The 15,973-nt window shown below is 43.5% G+C and overlaps 1 protein-coding gene across 5 annotated transcripts in view; it reads right to left on the reverse strand.

The window, feature by feature from the left end:
• Positions 1-14,742, reverse strand: part of LOC121201576 (transcription factor COE3-like) — a 43,013-nt gene extending 28,271 nt beyond the window's left edge. For 4 of the 5 annotated variants that reach the window (XM_041067468.1, XM_041067465.1, XM_041067466.1 and 1 more), the window contains exons 1-6: positions 7,772-8,673; positions 4,194-4,350; positions 3,797-3,860; positions 3,534-3,589; positions 1,817-1,890; positions 1,530-1,598 (exon numbers count right to left, since the gene is read on the reverse strand). In XM_041067468.1, coding sequence (XP_040923402.1) covers positions 1,530-1,598; positions 1,817-1,890; positions 3,534-3,589; positions 3,797-3,860; positions 4,194-4,350; positions 7,772-7,893 — 542 coding nt within the window. In that variant the 5' untranslated portion in view covers positions 7,894-8,673. Of the gene's footprint in view, positions 1-1,529; positions 1,599-1,816; positions 1,891-3,533; positions 3,590-3,796; positions 3,861-4,193; positions 4,351-7,771; positions 8,674-14,550 lie in introns of those variants that run through there. The other variant, XM_041067467.1, reaches the window with a different exon arrangement.
• Between the last annotated feature and the right edge of the window lie 1,231 nt (positions 14,743-15,973).

The following is a 15,973-nucleotide window of genomic DNA, read 5'->3' on the forward strand; positions in this document are numbered from 1 at the left end:
GAGCCGCTGTAATATCACCACTTCTCTTTTCAAAAGGCTGCTGCAGTCACATCCATCCACTTATACCTCCACACCTCCATCCATCCATATTCTCCCTTTTAAACCCCCTTTGCACCCCCCCCCCCTCCCCCCCACAGCCTCAGAGAAGAGAGAGAGAGAGAGAGAAAAGGGGGAGGGAGGAATGAGATTAATACTCAGGGGGAGGACAAAAGGAGAGGAGAAGGAGGGGTGAAGAGAGGAGGAGGGGGAGGTGAAAAGAGGAGAGGAGAGCGTATGATTCCTCGTGGGAGAGAAGGGGAGGGGAGGAGGCGAGGAGCAGCAGGGAGGAGGAAGAGAAAAATAAAAGACAAGGGGAGGAGGAGGCGGAGGAGGAGGAGGAGGAGGAGGAGGGGAAGGTGCAGCCTGGATTGAACCACATCAACCCAGCATCAGCTGAACCAGACCTGCCGCTCTCGTTCACCTGTGTATGAACCTGAGCCTGAAGTCCAGGTGGACTGAGCAGGATCTGGGTGTCTGCGTCTGGTGGATCGGCGCCAAGACGAAATCCACACGTCGAACACCAGAGCTGGAAATCACTTTCATCTTCCAAGATTTAGAGACTGAGAGATTTCAAAAAGACATGTCCTCATAACATCGAGACGTCCAGGTTTACCGTTACGGTGCCGACTCAAAGCAGGGACCGTAGTGAGGACCAGTCTGAAACCAGAACCTCAGACTGTTCCAGAAGTCAGAAAACCTCACAAACAAACAGGTAAACACTGAGTGTTTTCATAATGTTTATGATTTTACTGGCCTCTAAAGAACACCATTTCCCATCAGCCCACACCTCTGTGAGTTAAACGATACAGCTGGACAGAGAGTCCATGAGAGACGAGTCCATGAACGAGGTGAGCGTCAGTAACAGGGTCAGGACACGGAGGACACAGGAGACGTTTCTGACATCGCAGCTAAAAGCTGACTGAAGACAAAACAAAGTTCTGATGATGAAAGCATCCGTGTTTCTAAAGGTTCATGGGAACTGTAGTTTTTCTGTGGTTTTGTGTACTGGATCTTCACAGGTGTATGATGTGAGACAGCAGACTGTCTGCTGTGGGTGAGGACAGACAAATGACAGACGACACGTCAGTACTGCGCTGAAACTACTGCACAACAAGCCTGGATTCAACACAACAGCATTTTCTCACTGTGTAAATGTGTGTGAGAGCAGTATCAGCAGCAACACACTCCACAGTGACGACAACATCACAACACAAACACTCTGACACGTGGATCTAAATTATACACACACAGATTTATACATCAGGTTTGAATTATCATAACACACTGACTGCATGTCCGCAGACACACACACACACACACACACACACACACCCACACACACACACACACACTCTCAGGGCAGGCATGAGAAATGTGTTGCTATTAAAATAATGTGTGTGAGAGAGCGTGAAATACATTCAGGAGAGGTCAACATACTGCATGATAATACTGTGTGTGTGTGTGTGTGTGTGTGTGTGAGAGTGTCTTACCTGTCGATGATGACGGGGTCTGACGGCGTCTCGTTTCGGTTTCCACAGCTCTTCTTATCACAGCAGCGACTGACAAACACAGAATAATGAAAACTGTCACTGGTTGTTTGTTTGTTTCACTTTAGTCAAAAACATTTAATAAGTGAATCATTTCCCAGCTTCTGTCTCAGGGTCAGGACCAGTCTGAGAACTGGTCTGAGAACCAGTCTGAGAACTGGTCTGAGAACCAGCCTGAGAACTGGTCCCAGACCTTCACAGACCCTTCACCTGTGACACAGGTGTCTTACCTGCACATGATCTCGTGTGTCAGCAGAACTCGGCACATCTCTGGATTCTTGTCCTGACCTTCATAGATGATCGCCTGAACACACACATACAAGTGTAGTGAGTCAGGGTGCCGCTCGTCCAGCTGTTGTGTGCTCTGCACAGCTGCAGCTCACGTGTGACACCTGTGGTAAGGACACGCCTCCTCCTTCCTGCTCGCAGCAGAAACAACTCAATGACGGCTCAGTTCCATTTGTCTCAATTACGAGTGATTACGAGGCGTTAGCCTGAGAGCGTGAGCGAGTGCAGTGAGCGGGGCAAACGTTTGATCCTCTGAATGTCCCATTACAGCTGCAGCCTGCAGATATTCATATGAAACAGCTGGAACCAAACGCATGAAAAGCCTTTTTCACAGAGACGGGATCACACGACGCAAACGACGCCTGACGGGCACGCTCGTTAAGACCTCGCTAATTGAATGACTCGTTAGATTTAAATGCTTCAACTGTTGCTGGTTTCCATTAAGCTGAACAACAGAGAGGACAGACTGAGAGACAGACTGCTGACTGGGCTGGAAATTCAAAACGACCAGTCTACAGTCCTGTCAGCGCCACCCACAGGCCACAGCGTGGCGCTACATGAAAGATCGTGGGGTCATCAAATGAAATGGTTCATCCTATGGAGAGCAGGACAGCGTCTCAGAGAAGGAAATCACTGGACATATTGCTGGATATCTCTGAGGGACACGAGCAGACGAACAGGTCCAGCTGCTCACAGATGTGCAGCGTAAACACTGAACACTGATTCCACAGCTGAAGGCGGCGTCCGTCTGTCATGGACGTGAAACCGTAATGACCCGATCCCGTCGTGTCAGACCGTGAAGAGACGACAGGAGTTTAACGGACGGCTCGAGTTTGACGCCGTCTGTGATCAGAGACGCTCGACAGCGTGTGATTTATTATGTGTGGTGTTGCACGCCCAGGAGAGAGAGGCAGTCGACTCTCTGACAACAGACTGATCACACAAGGACACGCAGCCACACAATACAGGAAGTGACAGTAATGAGTTCACAGCTGAACCACTGAACATTCACACAACAGATCCACATTTTAGTCTGAACGATTCGAACTTTGGTTTGGGTTCTGATTTGGGTTCTCATTTGGGTTCTGCTCGTTTGTAGGTTGTTCAGAAAACTTTGTATGAAGTGACTGAAAGCCGAACCCAGAATAACCCAGAGGAGTTTCCTCAAACGATAAGTGAAGAATTCAGTAAACAGACTGAAGTTATGATGTGGGAGGACAAATTCAAACAAACCTGGAGCCTGAGGACAAAGACATTCAGCACAATGTCTCCCAAAGCGAAGTGTCCAGATTTTATGAAAGGTCCTGAACTCGAAGGCCTGAAACACGAATGATGGACGACGCGTTGGATTTTAGGAGAATACTGGTCTTTGGCCAGATGTTGTGTGGACGTTTGTGGACATTCAGGAAAAGTGCGAAGGACTTTGTCAGAAACAGAAACCATCAGGACGTTTTTAGTTCTGACTGTGTCTGGGCTGAATGCTGCTGCCTGCAGGGGGCGCTGCTCTTTACACTGTTATGTTATTCACACGTTATTCAGTTACTGAGCGATCGATATTCTCACATGATCTGATGCTGATTGTTGTGATTTGACCTTTGATCAAATCTGAGTGATTTTTTTCTCTGATCGGCTCAATCTGAAAATCAATAATCATCTCACCTGTTTGGTCATGGAGTCAATCAGCCGGACGTAGAGATCCTGCTCCGTTCTCACTCCTGAACACACACACACACACACGCACGCACACACACACACACACGCACACACACTCCATTAAAATCACTGTCTTCTCATTTTAAGATCTTGATGATTGTTTTTATTCAAATGTCCAGTTTTTATTTACAGGACTTTTCCATTGAAGATAAAAGGTTCCTTATAAAACCCACGCAGGCTGAGCTGTGTAGTAAAACGAGCGCACCCACCGTTACTGTAGAGCAGCTGCAGTTTGTAGTGAATCCCATTGTTGGTTTTCTCTCCTGTCGGCTCCTGGACACAAAAAGATAAATCAGAACTTCTGAACTTCTCTTTGGACGAGCTGGTGAACGAACGTTGTCGCCTGCTCAGGCTCGTGACTTTTAGCTTGAGTGTGTGTGTTTTCTAATCCTGCATTTCCCTGATTTGTGTTTTAAAAATGCAGCCAACCCTCCGAGCTGGGTGTTAACCTGCTGGGCGGGGTTAATCGGCTGTCTGTATGTAACGTCTCAACACATTTTTCTGAGTGCACAAAACTGCAGGACGTTTAGTTTCTATCTGTTTTGGTGGATATGTTGGTGGTGTGTTTGGTTTGTGTCCCGGCTCCTCCCTCCACGTGTTTCTCACCTTCTCTTTCTCCACGAAGTCAACGTAGGCCGTGCGTTCGATCTCGACCGGCTGGCCCTGCCGGTCGTACAGCGCCAGCACGAAGTGGAAGAAGTTGGACTTCCTCAGGTTGGATGGAGGCTGCTTCTCAAAGTGAGCACGAGCTAACCCCACCCCGCTGAAAGACAGACAGATGAGACAAACCAAACAAACGGGGTTTAATAACCTGACGAGGACAAGTTTAAAAACTGAAATAAACAAAGAGATTTGATGAAACTCAGCCTGAAACTTTAACACAAACTGAGCATTTAGAGAAAACATCACTGAAAAGTTCAAGAAAAAAATCAGCTGTAAAATGAGAAGCTTGTTTTTTTCTCAGAGTTCAGACGAAACGCAGGTGAATTTCAGACGAACTGAGCAGGTTGAAAATCTGAGTCAATGATTCGATGTTCACGTTGTTTTCAGTCCAAACATCTTTCTTCTGTTTTATTTGTGTGCTGTTTAACATTGTTGGGGGTTTGTGTTACTCTACGGCTCCACCCGGCGCCCCAATCCTAACCCCACCTGAAGCAGCTCCTGCCTGAGACCATGATCCCGGTCTCTCTGCGCTGAAGCTCCGAGTCTGTCGCCGTAAAAAGGTTTTTTCTTCTTCTGCCTGATACGAAACGATTTAGTGTGAATCGTTTTTCCCTGATTTCTGAGCGAGGTCTGTGATTTTATGTTGGACTGGAAATGACTTCAATTTTCAAACTGAATTCAGTTACTGAAATAACATGAAACCCGTCATGTGACCTAAAGCTGAAATCAAACGCTCCTCAGAGAATCCCATCAAACGCCGTCGGAGATTAAACAACAAAAAGACATCAAATGATAATAAAGTGTTTCCTCAAAGAGACAAAGAGAAACTTTAGCTGCAAAGTGAAAAACAAAGCTGAAGATAAACGATGTCTGTGATCAGGAATGAATCATGTGAAACCTCAAACCTGTTTGCACCTTTAAACTCTTCAGGTCTGAGCTCCAACATGTGAAACACCTTTTCATCACAACATGAATCTTAATTAAACCTAATAATTCTGTGAACAGACGAAACCCAGAAATAAAATATTCATAAAAAAATGAGAATCTTCAGTGAGATGTGACATGAAGCTTCAGGCTTTAACCTCCACATGAATGAACCATGTTAACAACAGCATGTTGGTACTGCAGGGAATATTTCACAGAAAGAGGAGAAAAGAAAAATCACTTTAAATTCACAGCAAACACTGAGTCACATGTTCGTGTCAGGATTTATAAATATTCATATTAAAGAAGTCAAACTGCAGCTTTGACCCCGACTGCAAACAGATTCGCTCATTAGAACGCAGAGATGCTATTTGTATTATTTTTATTTTTAGATTTTGCTGAATTAAAAAATAAAATGAAATAAAATAAAATAAAATAAAATGCAGTGGACACAGAAACATCCTCAGCTTCAGAATATTAAAATCCTGAAAACGAGAGAAGAAACAAACATCGTAATGTTAATAAAAGTTGATTTGTCTTGGTGAAGGTGTGCGACTGTCTGCACGGCGTCAGACGCTCAGAGCCGACAGACCTCACGACGGTCTGAGAATCATCAGAGGATTTAAAAACACCAAAATATGAAAGAGTTAATTTAATGATTTTACACGACGAAATGTAAAAATGCAGATAAACGGAGTTCAGTCTTTTTAACGAGCTTCTCTTTGACAGCGTTTGTTTTACTGTTCACAGCGACAATCTGACCTTCATGTTCCAATATGATCATTAATGTGCAGCTGTGATGTGAAACGACGTGACGCTGTCAGACACTGAACCGGACTTTATTCTCTATTTTCTACTTTATGAGAATTTTCAGTTTTAATTGAATCAGAACATCATCACGTTCAACACGACAGAAACACAGATTTTCATTTCCTCGTGTCAGCAGATGAACTGGATTTCATTCGGTTCATTTACTGAAATAAAATAATTTGACAGTTTTTTAAAGATGGAAAATCATGTTTCATCTGCAGCTTTGATTTAAAACAAAGACCTGATGTCTGAGCAGAGACAGTTTGTACTGATGCTGTTACAGGTTCATTCTTTGTCACACTCCTGCTTCACAAAATGTTTGTTTTATTAAATCAAATTTAACAGAAGCTAAAAATATGAGAAATAAAGTTTCAGAGATTCAGAGACCTGAGGTTTCAGATGATCAGAGTTTTTTATGTTTTTCATTTTAGAAATGTTAAAAATCTGCTTCACTTTGCAACTGAATTTCTCTAATGTCAGTGAATCAAATTGAATTTACTGAATGATATTTGTTAAAAAAAATGTTTGAACTGATTTTAGAAATTTAAAAATGACATTATATTTGCAGCTCAGAGGATTAAAGACCCGGCTTCTGTCCCGCTGCCCGTTCTGATTATCATGTTAGAAATATGACAGATATGAACAGTTTCACACATGTTCACGGTCAATGATCACATTTCATCTGCAGCTCTAAGCGTGAAAATCTGCCGGAACGTCTGCAGGAGCCTGAAACTTTAATCTGAACAAGAAAAAGACTTTAGATCCGGTCCGGTCTTCACACTGAGGCGCTGACCTCCACCACACACAAAAGACTTTTTAACAAACAACGTCTTCATCACTAAATGTGGACTGGAACCAGCTGAACCAGCATCAGAGCTGAAGAGAAACCAGTTTAAAATCAAAGCTTTTCTCTGCCCAGCTCAGTTTAAACCTGTTTGTTCAAGATTCAGGTTTTTCTTCAGGGTTTCAGCTCTGAAACCATCAGGACTGTGAGAAAAGTGAGAATTAGGAAACGTCTTAGAGGAAAGAATAAAACTCAGAAATCATGAATAATAGATGTAATATCAGACGTCTGCCTGTTTGAATCCTCTGTAATAACTGAGACTCTTTAACTGTCGGCTCTGATCAGCCTGAAGCTTCGGCTCTTTTTGCTCTTTTCTTTTTATTAACCATCCTGTTGAAATCACTTTGTTCTGAGCATAAAACTACAAATATGGTCCGACTGATAAATCAGCGTTAGAAACAGATTTTCTTCTTTTTTTTTCCAAATAAAATGAGTAGAAAATAAATTCTCAGGACACACGTCTTTCTCAAACTCTTCAGATTTAAAAACCAGATTTTAAATTAAAATTTTTCTCTCTTTAACTTTTAAACTCAGAAACTTCTCAAATTATTTTAAAAACATAATTTCTTCAGTTTGCACTAAGATTAGAAACATGACTTTTCTTTTCATCACATCAGATTATTTTAATTTTCTGCTCCTTCAGAAAATCTTTGACAAATATTAGAAATTATCAGAGAAATCTGACTTTTTTGAATTAATTAGATTAAATTAAATTAAATTAACTCTGCTGCACAAACGTTGCTGTGACAAATTAAATGTTGCATCTAAAAAAAGAGCAGAAAAATCCTGAAAATCAAATCACACACTGATCAAATGTTCCTGAGAACACTTCAGAAATAACGGATTTAAATCTCTCTCCGTCTGATCTAAATGTTCCTGCTGAGGCCGTTTGTCCGCTGGGACTACAGATCCCAGAATCCCTCTGGGGCGGCGGTGAGTTTACCTCTGAGCGGCCGTGTTGGCGTCCACCACACCGGCCGAGTGCATCCAAGAGCGAACGGCCAGTGGCTCCTCCTTCATGCTGGCCGTGGCCCCGCGGGGCAGGTTGTCCTGGATCCCGAACATCTCCGGGGCCCCGACACTCCGACCGCCGCCACACGACCACGAAGGAAATGAGGAAAAAAACGAGGCGAAGGAAAAAACCTGCAGCAAAAACAGAAAAGTCCTACAGAAAAAAAAGCTCAGCTCTGCAGGACGGACGCACGCTCGGTGGTCTGGTCGACAGTTTCTTGATGAAACCTGGAAGTCTGAAACCGGCCGTACGGAGGAACGAGGGAAGACGGAGAAACAGGAAGAAAAAGAGCAGATTTGAGCAGAGAGAAAAGAAAGAGTTTTATTCTGCTGCAGAACTTTTTGTCTTTTTCAGATTGAATTCAACTTTTTACTCAGAAAAAATCCTGAGTTTTTTAGAGATTATTTAAAAAATTCAGAGTCTTGGCTGTCGTGTTGAAACCCGGCGTGAAGGAAAGGAAGGAGGAGGAGGAAAAAGAAAGAGAAATAAAATCCTCAGAGGACGAGAAAACGAGGGGAAAACAGAGCCGGGTCCGGCAAATCTTTTTTCTTTTCCCCAAAGAGAGGAGGAGAGAGGAGGAGAGGCAGGCCGATGATGGAGGGATGAGGAGCGGAGGAGAAACTCTCAGCCCTGTGGCCCCACAGGACTGGACGCCAAAACCCAAAAACCCCACGGGTCTTCCTCTGAGCCGCTGACGACATCACAGCGGGGGGTGGGGCCTGACCATATAAGGAGAGGAGAGGTGAGAGAAAGAGAGATAGAGATAGAGAAAGAGAGTGTGTGTGTGAAGGAAAGAGAGAGAGAGAGAGAGAGAGAGAGAAGAAGGAGATAGAGGAGGGGGAGGAGGAGGAGGAGGCGGGAGCTCGAACCAACCAACCAGACAGAGAGAGAGAGAGAGAGAGAGAGAGAGAGAGAGAGAGAGAGAGAGTCCTTGATCGCCCGGTGCAGTCATTTCCCCACTCTCTCCAGTAACACTAAGACTCTGAACTGGTTTGGATTCTGGTTTGGTGCAGCTCAGGCCGTGCTGGTGGGAAGCCAGTGAGGGATCATTATCCCAGTCCAAACCCAGACTCAGAGACGGGACGTGGGTCCCTGAGGACCGAACCTCGGCGTACCGTACTCGCCATGATCATGAAACAGTGTTTGTGTCTTTACCTGCCAGAAGCAGCAGAACCACCAATCACAGCGACACAGGATCCAGCTGCAGCTCCTGCACCTGCAGCTCCTGCACCTGCTCGCACAGGCTCACCATCGTTCCAGACAGAACAGACTTAGGTTCTTGTCGGTTCTTGTCGGCCTTTCTATGAGTGCAGGTCACCCTTCTCTCTCCAACGACACGTAGTGGAACGTGGCACGCTGCTGCAGGACTCCAGGGTCAGGTGACGTCACTGAGGACATGTTAAACATGAGCTGTTGTCCTGAAACACAATTTAGCCATGAGGACAGTCCAGAGTCCTCCTGCAGAGTCTGAGCTCAGCACCAACACACACAGCTGACGTGTTTGTTACATGATCTGAAATTTGAAGTTTGAGATCATTTGAGCCCGGATCCATCGACTCCCCCTCCTGGAGTCAGAGCGTGCTCTGATTGGGCGGAACAGTCCTTTGGATGATGGACAGTTCTGTCCCGCGTTCAGAGCCAAGGCCGGACTCACGTCACAGCACAGAACGAGTCGGGCTCGAGCCTGGCTTCCTGTCACACCTGGTCTTATGTGCAGAACGTGATGAAGTGTTGCTGCTGAGTTCCTCACACATCATGCTTTCAGACAGGAAATGAGACGGGCTTTTCACAGTAACAGCGCTCCGGTCTTCTGGGGACGAGGCCTCCGAGGCTCTGAGGGGTGGACCGAGTTCAGACTGAAAAACAAGGGGAGAGGAAGGAAAAGAGAGAAAAGAAGAGGAGAGGAGTCGGGTTGAAGTGAGGAGGAAAAGAAAAGAGACGGACGAAGATTTACTGTTTCATCAGAATAAAAATGAAGAGACACGGAGGAGGAGAGGAGGAGAGAGGAGGAAAGGGAGGATCATTGTAAACTGAAGAAAGAAGGATGAAAAAGAGGAGATGAATGTCAAGGTAAAGAAAAGTAGAAAAAAATAAGAAAAAGAGAGAGAGAAAAAAGAGCAAAGAAAAGAAGAAAAATGGAGACAGAAGAAAACAGGAAAAAGAGGAGAAAAGAAAAAGTGAGTGAAATGAGAGGAGAAAATGGAAAATAAAAAGTGATTAAGAAAGAGAAGGAGAAGGAGAAGGAGGAGGAGGAAGAGGAGGAGGAGGAGGAGGAGAGCATCTGGTGAGTGAAAAGCCGACTTTTATTCTTGTTTTTCATTTTTAAAACAAAAAACAGCACAAACTGATCGACCAATCCCTGATCAGTTCACCGACCTGCTGCCGGGATTATGATGATAATAACAATAATAACAATAATAATAATAACAATAATAACAATTTTATTATTATTATTAGTGTAATTATTAGTGTTGCTGTTTGATGCTGCTGCTTTTGTCCTAATAAAAATCTGATAATTCAATTTAAATGGACGAATAAATGAGAACGGGGGGTGGGGGGTGGGGGGGGGGGGCAATCTGGTTTCCAAATGAAGCTTCGCTCTTTCGGGACAAATCCCCGACCTGCAGAGAGGGGGGCCGGGGTGAGGAGGGGGAGTCACGGCGATCTCTGCTGCTTCTTTTTATTCAGACGTTTGATTCCAGCTGTTTTTATTTTGTGTTAATTCTCATATTTTCTGATTTAGGGTTTTTTTTCTCTTGTGTTTCCAGAAATTTTCAGAATTTTTTAAAATTATGTTTATATTTATATTTGACCATCGCTGTGAGATCCTGCTGATCAGCACTGCTGCGTTTGATTCAGGAAACAGAAACTGACACAGCTTTGAATAAAGAGAAGAAAATCAGCGGCTTCACGCTCATTTCTTCATAATGTTCTGTAAAACAACAGAATCAGAGGAGAAAGTGGATCAGAGTCAGATTTAAGGACGCGACTGAAAATCATAGAAGCAGGAGGATTATTATTATTACGCTGCAGCATTTTATTAACAAAATATTAAAGATCATAAACAGCAGAGGAAGAAACGTGGAGAACGCCTGCAGGTCAAACTGATCTCAGACCAGTTCCAGCCTCCTGCATTTATTTCATTCTCTCTTCATTTAAATGTGTTCGGCCTCGGTCGAGCTGCAGCTGCACCTCAGCTCTGATGTGGTTTATGATCTGATCTCATTTACATGAGTAGAAACTCAGTTACGTTCAGCTGCTTCTTTAAAACTCGGTCCGTCAGCTGCAGGTGATCAATCCTTCCACGCTCAGACTGACGTGAGGGGACGGACGTGATGAATTGTCCTCAGACTTGTTTCTCACATTTTCACATGTGAATGTAAATTTATTATTTTATTATTCTGCTTTACTTTGTCCTTTGTGGTTACAGCCTCAAAACGGCCTGTTTTCTCTATGAGATTCTGTATGAGCCAACGAGACCAAAGGACAAAAGATTAAATCTACATGTGACACGAGTCTCACCTCAAACATTTAGTCTGAATTAGAATCAGAAGGTTTTTAGGTCAGTACAGTTTTTATGAGCTGGACATTTCAGAGCTGCTTTTACATGAAAAACAAAAACAGTCAAACAAACTAAAATTTTTTATCTCAGACATAAATCATTTGTATTTATTTAATTATAGTTCAACAGATGAAATATAATAAATTCATATAATAAATGAGTTTAAAGCTCCAGATTCTCTTCAGATTATTTCACCTTTAAATTTATTGTCATTTGTTTTGTTGCTTATTTTACAATCGTGCTCCAGAAAAACGAGTTTAACTGACGAACGAGTGAAGTGAAAGGATGAAGTGAGTGAATTAACAGCAGACTGATGACGAATCACAGAAATCTGATGAGAATTATTTAATGTCAGTTATTATTAGAAACAGCAGCGAAACTAAAGATTCAGATTCAATCATCTTTAATTGAATTATTGTTTTTTCTGATTTACTGATTTACAGACGGTGTGTGTGTGTGTGTGTGTGTGTGTGTGTTACACCCTCCTCTATTGTGTGTGAAGAGTTTCCTTTTGTGAGTGTGTGTCTGTGTCAAGCACTCACACCATTACTCACACACACACACACACACACACACATTTGCATTTAAATAGCGACATCAACCGGCGTTCGCGGCGGCACACCAGCGGGTTTCCCAGATGTCACGGCAAAGTCAGATGGGCCAGCTGTCACACACACACACACACACACACACACACACACACACACACACACACACACACACACACACACACACAGTGTGTTTTGTTGATGTTTAAATGCTGTTGTAGTTTAAACTGACTGAATGAATGTTTTTACTGAGTCAGCTGTGTGTGTGTGTGTGTGTGTGTGTGTGTGTGTGTGTGTGTGTGTTTGTGTGTGTGAGAAGCCAGTGTCATATTAAGATGACATCATTTCACTCCAGCACACACATCCACTGATCAATTGATCGATTGGCAGATCAAACTGGTGACTCCTATCAGCTCACACATCCTCATCATCCTCATCATCATCATCCTGCTGACATACGTGTGTGTGCAGCAGCTTTACATTAACGCTGCATCCTGAAGTTTCATCTGTTTACTCTGCATCATCAACGAGTTGATGACATCATCTCTATTTTAAAACGTCCGTTTACTTTTGTCCTGTGTCGTGTGAAAGCGAACAGTAACATGTGCTCAGTCAGCTTCAGCCTGGACGTTGGGCTGTTTGTGGTGTGTCAGTGCAGACTCACCAAACAAATCTGATCTGAGATCTGTTCTGAAATCAATCACATGAACTGTCTCTGCTTTGAAATCACAAGTTAGAATCGTTATTAGAATCAATTCAGGTGGAGAAAAACTCAGATTTCAGATGAAGCGAGTGAAATATATATTTATATTTAAAATCAGTTCATGTCTGAAATCTGTTTTAACACTTCAGTGTGACATTAAACCTTAAATCAGCTGTTTTTTAACTGAAGTCTGGCTGAATCAGGTTTTCAAGTTTAATTTTTGAAATGACAGCATCTCACCTGATCTCAGATCAGCTGTCGATCAGACTCATCATCCTCCTCCAGCTCGTTCTCCTGACTGTTTTTTATTTCTGCTTTTTATTTTCATTCCTGTTTCTTTTCTGTTGTTTCAGCGTTTTTCTCGTCTCGTCTCTTTTTCACTCTTTCATTTGATTAAATTCACTCGATTCTGTTCGGTTTTATTTGACTGATCTGAGTCGTTTGCCGTGTTTAACTCGTTTTCTCTGCTTTTATTTTAACGGGTCTCTATTGTTTGACTCTGCTGCAGATGCTGAGAAGAAAAAACAGAAGAATGAAAATAAAATGAGAGGAAACAAAGCGGTCGACCTTCAGCTCCAAACAGAAAAACACTCTCAGATTCTGTGTGTGTGTGTGTGTGTGTGTGTGAGACAGAGAGAGTGTGTGTGTTGCTGAGGGATTTCCAGTCGTCCCAGTTCGGGGAATTCCCTCCATCCCAGCAGAGAGTCGGGCAAGCGAGGAAAGAGCGACACCAAGAGGAAGAAGAGAGGGAGTGAACGTCTGATCAGGAGCAGACGAATAAAAACTGAACCGTGTCAAACTGTTTGTTTCCTTCTGATCAGGATCTGATCCCAGTTCAGCTCCAGAGAATAAATCAAACGTCCCAGTGAAAACAGGGAACAGCTGCTTTGATTCAGTTACTTTGATATTTTTCAGCATATTTAATCAGGTCAGAGGTCAGAGGTCAGAGGTCGTTACAGTCCAACATGGGCTTCCTCTCAGATCAGATCCTGGATTCAGACTGAGCAGAGAGAGGGCCCAGGACCATCACCACTGAGGGACGGGTGAGGGACGGGTGAGGGACGGGTGAGGGACGGGTGAGAGGCAGGTGAGGGACGGGTGAGGGATGGGTGAGGGACGGGTGCAAACCTCCACATCATCTGGTTCAGCATCAAACTGCAAACTAGTCTGAACTTTGATGTCTGACAAATCAGCTTCTTACACTAAAGCATCTGACTGTGGAAAAACATCATCATTATCATCATGTGACGTGACAACCAGGAACACGAGGGAAGAGACAACCCAAATGCAGAAACCCAGGACAGGTGAGTGTGCGTCAACAGATCAAAAAAGCTGGAAACACAAACTGCAAAAGTCCTTAATGGACAACAAAAGTCCATGAGGGGAACAGGTACGGGAACAAACACAGGTAAAGACACGAGCAGACTCAGATATGGACAAACACTCGGTTACAGACGCAGACAAACTGACCTGGACACAGAGAAACGACGAGACCTAAATACATGAGGTCATGGCCAACAGGTGACACCACTTAGGGCGGAGCAGACAATCACAGATGGAGGGAAACTAGACAAAGACAGGAAGTAGAACAAGACAAGATGCACAAGGGCCATGATTTCAAAATAAAACAGGAACTACTAACAAAACATAACTAAACAAGAGTCCAAAAACGTCCAAATGTCCACAAAAGAGTCCAAAACAAACCAACAGGGTTCAGGAAACAGCCCCTCAGCAGCTGATCATGACAGTTCACTTCTTTAATTCTCTGCTTTAGGTTAAATAATTTCTTTGAGTTACAGGTAAACACCCAAACCCACAGTTTCCAAACTGAAATGTTCCAGATTCTAAACAAACATTCAAACATTCATTCCCCCAAATAAACATCCAGCGCTCCTACCTTTCCAGCAGTGAGTTCACCGAGCTCAGCTGCAGCAGTGGATCCCTCACTGATCCCTCACACGCTGGAGAAAGGTTCTTGTGTCTGGAAACATGGCACATGGTTCTGACTCGCCATCTTGGATCCCATGTTGCGTGAGCACCGTCTCAGGAAACATAAAACTAACCAGACTAACTGTTAACTAACTGCTGTGGCTCGTTCAAACTTTCTCCACAACTCAGCTTTTACTTTACAGCTCTTTCATTCAGGTGACCTCTCACTCACTGTGTTAAAGGCAAAAACACCTAAGTTCTTAAAGGGGAAGCGTCATCACAATTTCTTCCAGCCACACATTTAATCATTAAAGGAATTATCCAACTATTTTTAGCTGATTCTCATTTATGAATTTTAACCAACTGGATTTTATCAAAGGAACTTATCTTTTTTAACCGTCACAGTTTTTACAACTGAACTGGTTCATGCATCGAATTTATATTTGAAATTCTGACTTCTAATAAACTTAGTGTTGCTTTTTAACTGGTTTCACATTTTAATTGATATAAATGAACGATTTATTTATTCATATCATACTTCTGAGCGGGACTCAGCTGTGGAGCTGTCCCGTCAGGCAGGTGAGAGGAAAGAGCTGGGGACTGACAGAGACAGCGAAAGACGAAACAAAGGTGGGACAAAGAAAAGGACGAAGCCCACATCAGTTTCACCTTCATGCAGATTCACAGAGAGAGGAAATATCAGTGTGAGTGATCAGGCTGCTGATGCCCTCAGTCTGGTCTGACAGGCAGCAAACAGAGGAACCCCCCCCCCCCCCCCCCCACGGCTCCAGTCAGGGTCAATTTAAATGATTCCAGCTCTTTAATTGGCCCTAATTGAACCTGACGTGTCTTTAATTAATTAACAGAGGAGGTTAATGAAAGCCAGTTTGACTGGCAGCTCCAGATGTCCAAACCCGGTGTGTCTCTGTTTTTAATCTGCTGACTCGTCCTCCCATCGTCCTCTTCATCAGGACAGAACAAAGAGAGCTGCTGGACTTTTACTGTGAATGTGAAAACGATGTAGGAACCACAGCTGGAAAAGACGGACAGGTAACGAAGACAATGACTATTTGTCTCTGCGTCCGCCCTGTCATTGACAGGAGACCTGGGAGTCGGCTGGGATTGGCTACAACACGTCCTGGACTGTCCTGTGGGTCGGCTCTTGTTGAAGCGTCTGGTTGATCCCCACGCTGATCAGGAACACTGATCCTGATCAGCTGATCCTGAAACAGCAGCGAGTGAACGTGATGAAATAAAAAACAAAATAAAAATGTCAATAAAATATTTGAATCAAAACAATGTTTAGGTTTATGTTAAACCGTGTTAAATAAACTAAAGTAAAAAAATAATATGTTTAATATGAACAAATATGAACACAACACGTGCACCAT

The sequence above is a fragment of the Toxotes jaculatrix genome, chromosome 21 (genome assembly GCF_017976425.1).
Source record: "Toxotes jaculatrix isolate fToxJac2 chromosome 21, fToxJac2.pri, whole genome shotgun sequence".
NCBI lineage: Eukaryota > Metazoa > Chordata > Actinopteri > Toxotidae > Toxotes > Toxotes jaculatrix.